Source organism: Arachis duranensis, chromosome 5, assembly GCF_000817695.3.
Source record: "Arachis duranensis cultivar V14167 chromosome 5, aradu.V14167.gnm2.J7QH, whole genome shotgun sequence".
NCBI classification, from domain to species: domain Eukaryota; kingdom Viridiplantae; phylum Streptophyta; class Magnoliopsida; order Fabales; family Fabaceae; genus Arachis; species Arachis duranensis.
Window position 1 is genome coordinate 106,928,261 of NC_029776.3, and position 14,901 is coordinate 106,943,161.

A 14,901-nucleotide genomic window follows, 5' to 3' on the forward strand; every position below is an offset into this window, starting at 1 on the left:
ATTGGATGAAATACAAGAAACTTATAAGAAGCAGTCTAAGAGGATCGCTAATTACTGCTCAGAGTTGTTACGGGCTAATCTAGGATTAACAGTGAAGCTCAAGGTACAAAGGTCCCCTGATTTTGAGATTGAGGTGCAGCACTTTTCATTGAACAACTTCTGCATATTTCAAAGAATATATGTATGTTTAGATACTTGCAAAAAGTGTTTTTTGCACTATAGGAGATTTATTGGGTTGGATGACTGTTTTCTCAAGATACCACAGGGGCAGTTGTTGACTGGGATAGGTTGGGACCCTAATGATCAAATGCTTCCAATTGCGTATGCCATCGTCGAGTCAGAGACTAAAGACACCTGGAAATGGTTTCTCCAGCTGCTAATTGATGATTTTAGGTCTGAGACAATTGGTAGATCAACCTTCATGTCTGATCAGCAGAAGGTAAACAATTATTGTGTTAACTTCTATTTATTGAATCATTTAACTCTGATTAATAATATTTTTATAACACAACTGTTTACCTCCTTTGTTAGGGTCTAATGCCCGCTTTTGACGAAGTCATCCCAGGTGTAGACTACAGGTTTTGTGTCTGCCATATGTACAACAACTTCAGAAAAATTTTTTCCTAAACTGCACTTGAAGTAATTGATGTGGAGGTGTGCAAAGGCTACACACTGAAAGGAGTGGGAGAGAGAGATGTCAATCATCCAAAAGGTCAATGTGGAGGCTCACAGGCATCTGAATGTTATTCCTTATAGATTTTGGAGCAGGTCCAGGTTTAACTTTCATTCTAAATACGACACTCTTATAAACAACATGTGTGAAAGCTTTAATGGTGCAATAGTAGAGTCCAAGAAAAAGCCTACTATTACTATGTTGGAAGAAATTAGGATTAATTTGATTAGTAGATGGGCTGTTAATAGAGAAAAAATTTAAAAGTTTAATGGTACAATTTTACCTCGAATTAGGAAGAAGGTAGAGAAGAGGGGCAGGTTAGCTGGTGAGTGGAGGCCTTATTAGTCTGCTTCTCAGACATATGAGGTTGTAAATAGGTTAGACAAATATGCTGATGAGTTGTTTGCTCGTGAGTGTTCTTGTTGGAAGTGGCAGCTCAGTGGCATTCCATGCACACATGCCATCAGCTGCATCAACTTTAAAGGTCTTAATATGGATGCATATGTTGATGACTGCTACAAGAAAGAGGCCTATGTCAGGTGCTATGATTCGGTAATCAACCCTCTAAATGGCTCAGATTCATGGGAGAAGACTGACTTTGATGATGTGATGCTAGCACCCTATCGGAAGCCTAGTCACAGACCAGTGAAAAAGAGGAATAGAGGACCTGATGAAGCTGAGGATAGAAGCCAATCTTACTTGTCTAGGAGGGGGCAGATTCAGAGGTGCTCAAACTGTAGTGAATCAGGCCATAAAAGGGGAGGATGCAAGAAGCCACTTCTCCCTGTAAGTGTATTTACAATATGCATGTTAGGGTTATATTCCAATGGTTGATTAAATGTAATGTTTGCTATATTTCAGGCCCAACCACCTAAGTAACCTACTGTCAAGAAAACCAATGGAGGGAGGAAGAGTTCATCTTCAACACCCACAATCAGGTCTAAGTCATCATTACAGCCTGCTGTCCAATCTGCTACTAGAAAGAGGAAGAGGTCCAATCTGCAACAAAAATTATCATCACAACCCCAACCAGCCACCAGTACATCATCCACAACCAGGTCTAAGTCATCCCAACCTAAGTCCAAGCCCACATCACCATCATCTAAGCCTAACACACCAGCAGTAGCTACTCTCCACCGTAAGCCCAAGATAAAGTCCATCAGAAGCTCAACACAATCACCATTAGTGCCTAAGGAGAAGGATGCATCTAGCTCAAGCCAACCAGTCAAGAATGTCTCCATCAATCACAACATTGCACTACATGTGTCTCCAAGAAACTTAAGGTTGATGGCAAAACTTTCTCCAAGAACTTGGGGAAAATTTTTCGTTGATCAAGGTTGTTTTTCGTTCCCAAAATTCACAGCACAGGTCTCTCACCATGCCTACAAAGAAGCTCTATCTTCTGCGCAGACGAACGACTCCGTGACGACCTTGAGCTCTCCAAAGCCATGACTGCACTGCAACCTCTGGAACCCTAACAGACATTCTATTATTTTGGTTGGTGGTGAGATTTTGATTTAATCTCTATCTCTCCAATCAGTTATAAAAAAATAACTTATTTTTTTAATCTAAAGGTATCAACTACCGGTAACAATTTAAAGGGTAAAAGTGTTTGAAAAAATTCATTAATGAAGGGGAGGATGATTTTAAAGTGTTTGTAAATGTTAAAGATGATTTTAATAATAAAAAAAGTCAAAGACAAATTTAATTTTCACCCCAAAATTTATAAAACTATATATTATAGATGGATCATGATAATTTTTATTTTATATGCTTTTTCCCTCTTGGATATCTTAATAGAAATATCAAATCAATTTATCAAAAGACACATGAAAAATTATTTAAATGTGGATCTAATTGGAAATTATTTTATATTTGTGAATTTAAAATGTAGTAAAGGATGAGAAATATATTACTAATCATCTAATAATTATTAGTTAAGTTATTGAACAATTACCTTCTTTTCAAATTTTAATTGTGTATAGTTATTAAATTATGAAATTTTGCAAGATTGGTCTTTAGTAGAAGGACTTTGTGAGTTGTGAGTCCTCGCATTCCGTGTGGTTTAAGTTGCAGATACGCGTCTTTGAATAAATCAGCAGCATTCAGTTCTGCAACAACTACAACACATTTTCCACTTTTTCACTTTTCTAATTCCAAAACATCCAATCCCATCATCATGCCACTCTCCTTAGTCAAACTCCTCTGAACTTCATCATACTAATTGAAATTTATCCTTTTATGCATGAATAATTTAGTTTATTTAGCTAAATGTGTATTACTATCAAAATGATTTTAAATAAATTTATGATGAGGTATGAACATACATATTATTTTAAATAAAAAAGTGTTGGTCAAGGTCAATGTGTTTGAACTTTGAACATTGTGTGTGTAATTGCAGTGCATGTCACAGAGATGAGTGAGTGAGAGACCCGGCAATGTGAGTCAACTCCACTGCTACTCCCAAGTCCCAATACATACGCTTGCACGCTTTTCCTTCCACCTTCCACACCTTCAAATTCAATAACTAAATTAAAACACACCCATTTTATTAATCTGCAATACACTATCTTACACACATACTCACATATTCTCAGTTATCCATGTTCACTTGAATCCACAATAAAATATCACACACACACTCCAATAAAACATGGCCAGGTATGAGTACATGTACACCTCTTTCCTTTGTGTTTTTCTTCTCTATTGCTGCTACTGCCCCATCATGGTGATGTCTCAGCTATCTCAAAACCAAACTAGCACCATGGCCAATCTCTCCAAGCTACTTGGTACCTCTGCTCCATGGAATAGTGGCAATCATTCAAATCCATGTTCATGGAATGGAGTCACTTGTGACTCTACCAAATCCCATGTCATCATGATTTCTCTATCTGGGAACTCTCTCTCTTCCAGTGACTTCCTTCCTGTTCTTTGCCAACTTGAAACCCTGCAGCATCTTGATGTATCCAACAACAGTCTCGCCTCAATCCCTGATGAGTTCATTACTGAATGCGGAAAGATGAAGTACTTAAAGCTGCTGAATTTCAGTAGAAACCTCTTATCAGGTTCTTTACCTACTTTCCTTGGTTTTGATGCACTTGAATACCTGGACATGTCTTTCAATGTATTGGGAAGTAGTATTGATATTCAGTTAGATGAAATGATTAGGCTCAAGAGTTTGAACCTTACTCACAACAACTTCAATGGTACTCTTCCCACCAAATTGGGCAAGTCCATGGTTCTGGAGCAACTTGTGCTCTCTAACAACCAATTTCAAGGAGAAATCCCTGAAGAACTGTTTAGTTATGAAAACTTGACTTCGATTGATCTCGGGGGAAATACCCTTTCAGGTGCAATTCCTACCCATATTGTACAGCTATCTAAGTTGCAAACTTTGATTCTTTCCTCTAATCACCTCAGTGGTCCAATTCCAATCTCAATCCTGAACATCACAACCCTTGTAAGATTTGCTGCAAACCTGAACCGTTTCAGTGGTTCTTTACCTTCTGACATTTCAAATAATCTTATCAGTTTGGATCTTAGTGGCAATAATTTGTCTGGTCCCATTCCAAAAAACATTTTATCTTCACCAAAAATGGAGGTTGTGGATTTGTCCAATAATACTTTGAGTGGAACATTGTTACTCACAAGTATTTCTCCTAGCATGATCAGGTTGAGATTAGGGAACAATTTGCTGAAGGGAGACATTCCCTCAGATGCTTTTGCAAAAGCTCAGAATTTGACATACTTGGAGCTGGAAAGTAATGCACTGACAGGAGCAATTCCAGCTATATTGGGTTCTTGCCTCAACCTGGCATTGCTGGATTTGTCTCAGAATCATTTGAGTGGGACATTGCCACCAGAGCTTGGAAATCTTCGCAATCTTCAAGTCTTAAAACTTCAAATGAACAAGTTTAATGGCACAATCACAACTCCATTTCAAATTGGCCAACTACAAAAGTTGTTAACACTGAATTTGAGCCAGAACTCTTTGACCGGATCGATTCCATCCCAGATATCAAGCTTGAGCAACCTTAAGTTCCTGAACTTGCAAATGAACAACCTGAGTGGTTCCATACCTCCATCCATTGGCATCTCAAAAAGCCTTCTGGATCTTCAACTAGGTGGAAACCAACTAAGTGGTGCTATCCCAAGTATGCCAATATCTCTACAGGTTGCCGTGAATCTTAGTCACAACAACTTTAGTGGATCCATTCCCAGCAGTTTGAGTAGTTTGGATAACCTGGAAATATTGGATCTCTCGTATAACAAATTCTCTGGTGGAGTTCCTGGTGATCTAGCCGGAATGTCATCTTTGACAGAGTTGTTACTTACTAACAACAATCAGCTTTCTGGTGTTCTTCCAAAATTTACCCATTTTGTTCAAGTTGAATACAATGGAACCAGTTTAGTACTGGCTCCTACATCGGACAACCCAACACCAAGCTATTACCCGGGATCTAGAAAGAAGGGATCATCTGTTGTTGTGGCAATCCTTGTTGCAATTGCAGCAGCCGTGTTTCTTGTTGGCCTTGTCACTCTGCTGCTTGTACTTGTGTCACGACACTATTCGAAGGTTAACGATGAGAATATACATTCAGGCGAAGATCATCGCCTTCCTCAGGTTGTCCAAAGTCATTTGTTAACTCTTAATGGTCTCCACAGATCAAACATTGACTTCTCCAAGGCCATGGAAGCAGTTGCTGAAACATCCAATGTTACTTTGAAGACCAGGTTTTCAACTTATTACAAGGCCATCATGCCATCTGGATCAATCTATTTTGTCAAGAAGATGAATTCAACTGAAAGGGCATTGCCAGCGAGCAGCCATGTTAGAATTGGGAAAGAGATGGAGGCCTTGGCGAAATTGAACAATTCAAATGTCATGACTCCTTTAGCCTATGTTTTGTCCAGTGATGCAGCTTACACATTATATGAGTTTGTCTCAAATGGTTCCCTCTTTGATGTTCTTCATCATGGAAGCATGGGAAACTCTTTGGATTGGGCTAGCAGATATAGTATATCAGTTGGTGTGGCTCAAGGTCTCTCTTTTCTTCATGGCATCACCTCAAGTCCATTACTACTTCTTGATCTGTCAAGTAAAAGTATTATGCTCAAGTCCCTCAAGGAGCCTCTGGTTGGAGATATTGAACACTACAAGGTCATTGATCCTTCCAAAAGTACAGGAAATTTTTCTGCTCTTGCTGGTTCTGTTGGCTATGTTCCTCCAGGTAAGAAACTCTCCTACGTTTGATTCCGATTAGTTTTTCATTAGTTAGAATAATAATATATAATGTAGGAGAATGTCAAATTTTGGATCAACCTTTAATTTTGAGTGCTACTTATTAACAAAGTTATTCCTTAACCAATATTCACATAGTATTAGTCATGATCTTATTTGCTCGACTGCTTCTGCCTAATTCAAATTACAAAGAGAATTTGAGTAAATTCACCAAATACTAGATGTGCACAGGACCTTGAAAGTGCATTCAACTCATGCATGTACCTTAACTTGCTTTGTTTGTTGGTTGGTTGATTGGCAGAGTATGCATACACAATGACAGTAACAGTGGCTGGGAATGTATATAGCTTTGGGGTCATCCTGCTTGAACTGCTGACTGGAAAGCCTGCAGTGACAGAGGGAACCGAATTGGTGAAGTGGGTTTTGCATAATTCGATGAACAAAGATTACATTCTTGATTCCAATGTTAGCAAAACATCTCAAGCGGTGAGAAACCAGATGCTAGCAATTCTGCAGATTGCTCTTGTTTGTGTTAGTACATCCCCAGAAACAAGACCAAAGATGAAGAGTGTGCTAAGAATGCTTCTTAATGCTAGATAGATGAAGTCATCATAGTATTTGTTCTGCAAGGTTGCAATGAAATAAATCTTCTAAGTAGGAACTTTTCTTTTCTAGCATAGAATTTACAGATGAAAGATAGAATATCTGATAGCACAGATTTTGCTTAGTATGCTATTTTTGTATAGTGAAATCATATTAGATCATACATACAAGTGTTGATGTCATTTAGTTTAAGGTGTTGGATTCTAGATCCTCCCATTCCAGAGGAAAATTTTAAGAAGGATCTAAACTTTATCAAGGATTTTATATACATATTAATACTATGATAGCAATGTTATTTTCTATTACAGTGTTTTGCTCATGCTCCAAATTATTCAATGTCATATTGGGTGTTTTTGCCTGCGTTGCATTTTTTAAAGGAAAACGAAAATGATCGTTAAATATATATTTTTATCATAATACTAATTTGGTATAACTGTGTAAGACTTCACAAAAAAGGACTTAATGTTAAGATTTTTGATAGAAAAATATTAAACAATTAGAAATATTTTTCTGTGATAATAAATGTGTGTTTGGTAAAGTTTATTGACAAGATATTTGTATTTAATTTCCAATTAAGAAAAATGTGGAACAATTCCATACTACATTTTTGTTAAGCAAAACTTTTAAGTGTCTCGTATAGTAGAAGTAAGCAACTCCACAAGTCTAGTTGTTAGAGAGAATTGTTAACTGTCAATCTTGATTAGTCAGTTAATTTAACTATTTTACCAACTTATTTAGGGGTTTTAATAACTGGTAGAGGGAGAGGACGATCAAGAGGAGAGAGAGGGGAGATCGGTATAATTTTGTAACATGTCTCATAACAAATCCCTATAATAATATTAACATTACCAACTTCTAACACAACATAATTAAATGTCAATTTGATAGAGTGGCTACAACAGCCTCATCCAGGTGAAGAATCTAATAACCTAACAAAGGCTTCTAAAAGATTATACTGCAGATCATGATTCATGTCAAACTGGAGATAAAGTTGTGGCTATCATAGTGCCAATCTCCCCTGTCAATGGAACCATTCCAGTTTCTTCATTCAGGTTTCTTCAAATTCAAACAGTTATCTGACGCTTGTTTAAACAAATCCTGAACTTGATTTAATTCCTTCTCTGAAATCAAGAAGCAGGCAAGAATGTTAGCTAACAACCTTGTTCAAATTATAGAGCAATGTGAGTTTACCCGAATAAACAAAAGAACAAGAAAAAAAAATTGCTAAAGTAGCTTGAAACCAGTTCATCGTTCAAAATAAATTGCACATATGGCTAACCATTCAAAACATCTTATTAGATAACTTCTATTCAAGATTAAACAATTGCTGTTCAATAAGGCCTCTAGTTAACAACTTTACTAGCTAGAGATCTCTCCTAATCATATCTTAGTAATCAACCTAAATTTACATGTTAGTACGATCTGAATAGAAATTAAGCAGAAAACTTGGATGAAAAGATTGAAATTGGAGATAACCTGCAGCTTCGAGTTGCTTCTGTAGTTCTTGGCCTATAGCATCATTCTCAGCCTGTAATGTGAAGTACAAATATAAGCAGAATCCCAATGTAACAACTACCAACTAATTCCCTCTTCGGATGAGGCTTTACATTATTAAGCACAGCAAAAACCCTAAAATAAAAAAAAAGATGAGACTAAAAAGCAATTAGGTCGACACCTGTAGGTCAGCAATCCTTTTAATCTGTGCTTCTTCACCTCCCTCAGATATTGGAAGTGCCGCAACCAATGCATCAAACTGCAGAAAAGATAGCAAAAACGTTTCAAGATTAGGGCAGCAAAGAAGCCTGTGCTTTAGCTAAAATGGTGCAGACCTGTTTAGCAGCCTTCACCAAACCAGCACTCATCAGCTTGGGCTGTTCAGAAAAGTTTGAGCCATCCTCCGTAGGATGTGGAGGTGGTTCAGGGTAATGTGGGGAGAGCCGATTAGGAGGAGCATCCCTCTGCAAGGTCCCAATGGTATTGAAAGCAAGATGTGCAATTAAATTAACTTGTTCTTGTAATTGAGAAATTATATCCATTAAAGCCGAGGAGCAAAATTTAAGATCTGGCAGAATCGAACAGAGACAACCACGCACAGCTCGAGCACTCACTGGCGGAGGGCTGCGCGGCGAGACGCGAGCACACGGAAATTAAAAACGTCAAACGGCGTCGTTTAGGAGGGGGGATTAAAAAAAAAAAATTCCGAAACGGTTTTTTCAACTATTCATCTAACTGTAAAAACATTGGGGAGAGAGTGGGAAGAAATGGTTACTACTACTATGTTGTCTGTTCCGAACATGAGATCACCTGAAAAAAGGTTGCTGGCAGGGTTTTACCTTGCTCAATCCTGTTTTTGGTGCAGCTGCAACTTCAATCCCACAGTTTCATTGTCGGTAGTATCACGTAAAATTCAGAAGCCTGCCACAGCACTAACTACCAAGAAAACGAAGCTTAATTCTTTCAGACTCATTGAATCAAACAGTTGGTGGGCACAACAAGGAGAAGAAGAAAAGAGTGTTCTTTTTAGATGTTAATCCACTCTGTTAGGAAGGAAGCAACCCAGCTTGAACTTTTTTCTTCGATGGCTCTCTCTTTTCCTCTCCCAAGTCAGCCATGCTGACCCTGTCATTGCTGTAAGACTCTCTAACATTCTCTTTCTGCCTTATATTTTGATTCTGCTGTTGTCCCCATTGGATTGAATTGATTATGATTTGTTTCAATATTTGTGTATAAAGTTAAAAGTACTTGAACAAAATTCGTTAATCCAATTGTGACAACCCTTTGAGATTTATCTCATGATTAAGCAGGTTGTTGATGGAGAAAGAGGTAGTGAGCATTGTAGACAGTTACTACCTTGTTATAAAGCACAGAGAACAAAGTTCATGAGACACTTATCATCTTCAGAGACTTTCAAAAGGATATGTTGGCAAGTCCTATCAAGCTATCAGCGATGTTCTTCGAAAATGCAATGTGCCTGTGAGTTTTTATTCTCATGAACAATATGCTTTGTGTCTATATATGCCTTAGTGTTTCATTATTTACTTTACTTTGATTCAATCACATTATTCATTAGTGCAAGATGAAAGCATGTCGATTATAAAAGTCGATGGCCGATGATGTTGTGGCGACACTTGCGGGACAAGTTCTCAATAAAGGATTTCGAGTGGTGATAGCCTCCCCTGATAAGGATTTCAAGCAGCTTATCTCTGAAGATGTGCAAATAGTTATGGCATTGCCAGAGTTAAGAAGGTGGTCCTTCTACACTGAAACACTACAAAGATCAGTATAATTATGACCCCCAATCTGCTCTGAGTCTTAGTGAGTACAACATACACTTAGCCATCGTTTGATATGTTTGACATATATATTCATTGACAATATGTGAAGTTCTTGTAACTGGTGATAAATCTTACTGTCATTATGTCTAATATTGTTATTAATGTGTGCTCTCGCTTTGTAGGATGTATAGTAGGTGATGAAGTAGATGGTGTTCCTGGTATCCAACACGTGGTCCCTAGTTTTGGTCGAAAGACTGCTGTGAAACTTGTTAAGAAGCATGGATCATTGGAAAAATTATTAAGTGCAGCTGCAATAGGGACTGTGGGCAACCCATATGCACAAGATGCCCTTACAAAGTATGCCGATTACTTAGGCCGAAACTATCAAGTTCTTGCCTTGAAAAGGTGCCACTGCTGTTTCCTTCTAAATCTTTTGTTCACATAGGAATGTTGCTTTCTTAGTTTGAATGATAAGGATAATTCATGCATATACATCCTCTCCTCCTATCTTCAAACATCCTCACTTTCATCCTTTTTGACGACCAAAGATCACGTTTTGTTACAGAGATGTAAATGTTCATCTTTTGGAAGAGTGGTTAGTTGACAAAACACAAACAATCATAAAATTGCACCATCCACCTTTTTGAAATATTTGAAAAGAAGTAAAGAGTAACTCACAATAACCAACTCAACCGCTGAATCTTTGCAGATATGTGCTTCAGAATATCTACTTTCAGATTCATATTTTTTCTTACTCTGGGCCAAAGAATTGGTTTATAGTAGTATTAATACTATTCACTTTCGCGCTAGTAGATATAACATAATAAAATTACTGAGACATATATAAGATTTTATTAATAATTTAATGTGACACCTATGTTTTGCAGAAGAATTGACATGCCAAAAATTTAATGTTGCATAGTTAGAGGGACTCCAATCTATGCAAATGAGATCAAAGCTGTGTTAAGTTAGCAAAGGGCCAGCTAAACTTCAGTGGAGAAAGATTGAGTCACATTGTCTTGCACAAGATTGATCCATTACCACCATATCAATGAACAATATTCAAGTAATAGGGAAGAATTGGAGGCTATTATTTAGACAACACTAAACAGTAAACATGATTCATTGAAGAGTCGAGACATTTCCATTTTCAGTGGGTATTACATGTTTTTCAGTTTACTTTTTTTTTTTTAATTTATATATAAAGGAATATGAATAGCCAATCATATAAGCTCGTAATATAATAGTTATGCATGGGAGACTATGCTTAGAAGAGGGGACAATCCAAAATAACTTAAAAGTCCTCTAAAGTAATAATACAAAGAAATATTTGGCTTTATAATTGCAATTTAGTAAATAATTTAATTTAACATGTATTCATTTTTCTAACGCTTAAAAAAAAAAGATTTAGATAAAATTAAAGTAAACCTTAATAATGGACAAAGATAAACCCACTTGATTTCTGATAGTCCTTTCCATTAAATATAAGTAGATGAACTAATTAAAAGGAAATATAGAAAAAAACGTGCAGAAGAATCTCTGCTCTTTCGGTGAAAATGTAAGAAAATCATCCAAGTTGTATGGGACAAACAAAGCAATGGATCTTTTAGGATATATTCACATTGGCCTTTAAAGATATTTTTCTTTGTTAGATAAATTCGTTTTATATTTGTTTAATAAAATTATTAAAATATGTTTGATAAACAAATAATTTTTCAACAAACTCAATTTTAAGATTATTAGATTTCAAAAAATATCATTAGACAAATTAATCTTCTTATATAAAGATCAAAATTTATTAAATACTAAAATTTCTAATTTAAAATTACTTAAGTACATATTATTATCTGTCTATAAGTAAAAATTATCACATAAGATTGTGTAATTTATTTATATGTGATATTTTAACTTTCTTTAACACATCAATGTCATTTTCATTTTACTTTACTATTATAATAATATTATCTATTTTTTTTTTTATAAGAAAAGATCCACTCCCGTTAAAATACACCCAAGCCATAAACGGTTGTGATTGATGATGGATAAGTTGACCCACAAATAAAGGGTCATAATTGGGGGTTTGACTAAATGCAAACTTTGTTTTTTAGTTTACCATTTTTTTGGGAGTGAATTTTTTTCAATTAAAAAAAATAAATAAATAATATTCAGTGTTTAATTTAATTGTTGATTATTTTTTTTATTTATTTCTGGTCTTATTTATAGAATTAAAAATGAGAAATTATACTGTATTTTGTTCAATGTTAAAAAAATTAGAAAGGATTCATTTCCGTTTTTTTTTCTCTTAATTTTGTTTTTGCTCTCTTTTATAGTTTTATTTATTTGTTTATCTTTAACTGGTTCTCTCTCTAAAATAGTAAAATAAAAAATGGAGCTTTCAGCTTAGAACTTAGAGCATCCATCGAGTTTTGAACCTGTAAGTGCTTTCATCCTTAGCCTGATTTTTATTTTTTATTTTTTTCTATGGATTTCTGCTACTATTTCCATGTTCTAAGCTTGTTCAGAAGCATGCCTTCTTTCTTTTGTTGGTTAAGTACCTTTACTGATTTTTTTCCTATGTATACTTTAATGGGTTCTCTCTGAATCGAGATTTTGTTTCTTGGAGAAAAATCTGATTTTGTGTTTATCTGAAGCCATTTTTACCGTATAAAAATATTGGGTACTTGTTGATCACTAGAATTGAAGAAGGGTGATCTTTTAGTCATTAATACTACTAGTACTTTCCTTTCTTTGAACTGATTACTGTTAGTACTTTCAATTTTCAATTGGTATGCAATTTTTGTAATCTTATGGACATTTATGTGGAATAGTAAATTTCTTAGGACTGGATAATGGAGATCATTCTATTTCTAACTTGTTTTTTATTGATCTTCCCTTTTAGTCATCCCAAACTTTACCTTAGAGATAGGCTTGTAGCTTCTGGTTGGATCTTTGCTACTTAATCTAAAATAATTGATGCACTACTTCATCACTTCCTTTACATTTTATTTACAGGGATCTTGATTACAGAGATATATAGTTTAAAATGGATAGGAAAGAAAGCCTTTGTACTAACACCTGGACAGAGCCGTCTTCCTTAACTAATTGGGGAAATGGATTGCAGACAAACTTGTCCCCTGATCCTTCAATTTCAGATTATGGGGAAAGGGTAGAAGCACCTTTCAAAGATTTTAACCAACCCTCTCAAATGCAGTCTCTACTTTCCAAGAATGTCATTAAGATTGCTGATCAAGAAAACTGTCCACCAAATGACTCATCTCAAACCAGTATACTCCAAAATTGGGATGCCAGTGTGATGTTAAATAATCTTTCCTTCTTGGAAAAAAAGGTTCATCAACTTCAGGAGTTAGTGTGCTTGATTGTTAGTAAAAAGGGCCAAACTTTTCGACAGCCTAATGAACTGTTAACTCAGGAACAACAGCTCATTACTGCTGATCTTACATCAATTATTGTTCAGTTGATCTCTTCTGCAGGTAGTCTTCTCCCTTCTGCCAGACATACCCTTACAAATACCAGTCCATTGGTTCAACAGCTTTGCCAGCTTCAGGGGATTACGGTTCCTTTTGCGTCCGGCTCAGGCCAAAGTAGTGTTCAACCACAAAATAATGGGGCAGATAAATTATCTGAGAGCTCACTGAAGAATGGTCTACCAAATAATTGTGATCTGGAGCAAAAGTACAATGTGGAAGAACATGAATTGAAGGATGAGGAAGATGCTGATGATGGAGAAAACCTCCTGCCTGGTTCCTATGAGATTTTACAATTAGAAAAAGAAGAAATCCTTGCCCCACATACACATTTCTGCACAATTTGTGGAAAGGGATTCAAGAGAGATGCAAATCTCCGAATGCACATGCGAGGCCATGGTGATGAGTACAAAACTGCAGCTGCTCTTGCAAAACCTCATAAAGAATCTGAGTCACAACCTAAGCTTATCAAGAGGTATTCTTGCCCCTATGCTGGCTGCAAGCGTAACAAGGATCACAAAAAATTTCAACCTCTGAAGACAATATTGTGTGTCAAAAATCATTACAAAAGAACACACTGTGACAAGAATTACACTTGCAGCAGATGCCACATAAAGAAGTTTTCAGTCATGGCGGATCTTAAAACTCATGAAAAGCACTGTGGCAAGGATAAATGGCTTTGTTCATGTGGCACAACATTTTCAAGGAAGGACAAGCTTTTTGGACATATTGCTCTTTTCCAAGGCCATACACCGGCCATTCCCATGGAAGACAATAAAAGAACAACAGGCCTTCCAGACCAAGATAATAGCAAAGCAGAAGTTATGAGCTTCAGTTCTGGATTAAATCCTTCAACTGAAAATGGAGTTCAAAATGTCATGGATGTAAAAGGAAACATTGATGATCCTATTACTTGTTTCTCTCCATTGAACTTTGAAGCTAACTTTGGTGGCTTTAATGAATTCACTCAACATCAATTTGATGATGGCTCGGAAGGTTCTTTCTCGTTTCTCATCCCTGGATCTTTCAAATCTGGAGAAGTATCAAGCTCTGATAATGTGGTTTGACTATTTGTACTATTGTTGGTTTAGTTAATATCTCTCTTTTGTTCTTCATTGTGATAGGAATAAAATTTACTTGTGAAATAGCTTTAATTATCTTTGTACTTGCATTTTGTTGACAAAGATTTTTGTGAAGATAAAGGAATGTCTCTACCATGAATTGATTTGTGATTAATAACAATAGATCTGTGATATGTACCTTAAAAACAAATAACTAAGATTGGTGTTTAAAAAAGTAAAATAAAATCGCAGGAACATTCGACCTGAATCGACTCATTTGAATTTGATTACCAAAACTACATAATTACTATAATATATGTAATATACAAAACTGTTGAGCAGCATTTCCTATACTGAGAATTGTGAAGCAGAATGAGCTTCAATCCCAAGACCAACAACCATATCCTGTTAATGTAAGCATTCACTAAAATAAAATTTTTGAATCAATCATAATAAGCATAAATGGATTATTTTCCTTATGTCTACTTACGATATGGTTGAGGTGCTTGTCAAATATTCGTCCATCATTACTGACATCAATGCCTTTTGCAGCAGAAACAGG

General features: G+C 36.0%; 4 protein-coding genes across 5 annotated transcripts; 3 read left to right on the forward strand and 1 right to left on the reverse strand.

Moving 5' to 3' along the window:
* The first annotated feature begins 3,134 nt into the window (after positions 1–3,134).
* Positions 3,135–6,818, forward strand: LOC107491546 (LRR receptor-like serine/threonine-protein kinase GSO1). Its single transcript, XM_016112404.3, has 2 exons — positions 3,135–5,904; positions 6,217–6,818. The coding sequence occupies exons 1-2, from the start codon at positions 3,327–3,329 to the stop codon at positions 6,513–6,515; spliced, it is 2,877 nt and encodes a 958-aa protein (XP_015967890.1). The 5' UTR covers positions 3,135–3,326; the 3' UTR covers positions 6,516–6,818.
* Positions 6,819–7,336: 518 nt separating this feature from the next.
* On the reverse strand, positions 7,337–8,656 carry LOC107491477 (mediator of RNA polymerase II transcription subunit 21). Its single transcript, XM_016112314.3, has 4 exons — positions 8,348–8,656; positions 8,194–8,271; positions 7,995–8,046; positions 7,337–7,639 (listed from the first exon to the last, which is right to left on the reverse strand). Exons 1-4 carry the CDS (start codon positions 8,552–8,554, stop codon positions 7,563–7,565), a joined length of 414 nt encoding a protein of 137 aa, XP_015967800.1. The 5' UTR covers positions 8,555–8,656; the 3' UTR covers positions 7,337–7,562.
* A 130-nt stretch (positions 8,657–8,786) lies between these two features.
* LOC107491445 (uncharacterized) lies at positions 8,787–10,960 on the forward strand. Its single transcript, XM_052262441.1, is given in 6 exon segments — positions 8,787–9,148; positions 9,320–9,491; positions 9,589–9,779; positions 9,781–9,833; positions 9,976–10,198; positions 10,681–10,960. Coding segments are annotated over 4 exon segments (459 nt in total). The 5' UTR covers positions 8,787–9,148; positions 9,320–9,491; positions 9,589–9,621; the 3' UTR covers positions 10,706–10,960.
* A 1,154-nt stretch (positions 10,961–12,114) lies between these two features.
* On the forward strand, positions 12,115–14,432 carry LOC107491544 (protein SENSITIVE TO PROTON RHIZOTOXICITY 1). Of its 2 annotated transcripts, none has more exons than XM_016112403.3 (2): positions 12,115–12,227; positions 12,806–14,432. In XM_016112403.3, exon 2 carries the CDS (start codon positions 12,837–12,839, stop codon positions 14,343–14,345), a length of 1,509 nt encoding a protein of 502 aa, XP_015967889.1. In that variant the 5' UTR covers positions 12,115–12,227; positions 12,806–12,836; the 3' UTR covers positions 14,346–14,432. The 2 variants fall into 2 exon arrangements, with proteins under 2 accessions (XP_015967889.1, XP_020999321.1); XM_021143662.2 differs by lacking the exon at positions 12,115–12,227 and adding an exon at positions 12,249–12,339.
* The last annotated feature ends 469 nt before the right edge of the window (positions 14,433–14,901 follow it).

What these genes read in the sequence shown, in the direction of transcription:
- LOC107491546 (XM_016112404.3), top strand. Translation starts at nt 3,327, where the DNA reads ATGGCCAGGTATGAGTACATGTACACCTCTTTCCTTTGTGTTTTTCTT. An exon ending in TGTTGGCTATGTTCCTCCAG is followed by an intron (nt 5,905 to 6,216) that starts GTAAGAAACTCT and finishes GTTGATTGGCAG; the next exon opens with AGTATGCATACACAATGACA.
- LOC107491544 (XM_016112403.3), top strand. Translation starts at nt 12,837, where the DNA reads ATGGATAGGAAAGAAAGCCTTTGTACTAACACCTGGACAGAGCCGTCT.
- LOC107491477 (XM_016112314.3), bottom strand. Translation starts at nt 8,554, where the DNA reads ATGGATATAATTTCTCAATTACAAGAACAAGTTAATTTAATTGCACAT. An exon ending in TGGTGAAGGCTGCTAAACAG is followed by an intron (nt 8,272 to 8,347) that starts GTCTGCACCATT and finishes TCTTTTCTGCAG; the next exon opens with TTTGATGCATTGGTTGCGGC. An exon ending in GAAGCAACTCGAAGCTGCAG is followed by an intron (nt 7,640 to 7,994) that starts GTTATCTCCAAT and finishes TCTTGATTTCAG; the next exon opens with AGAAGGAATTAAATCAAGTT.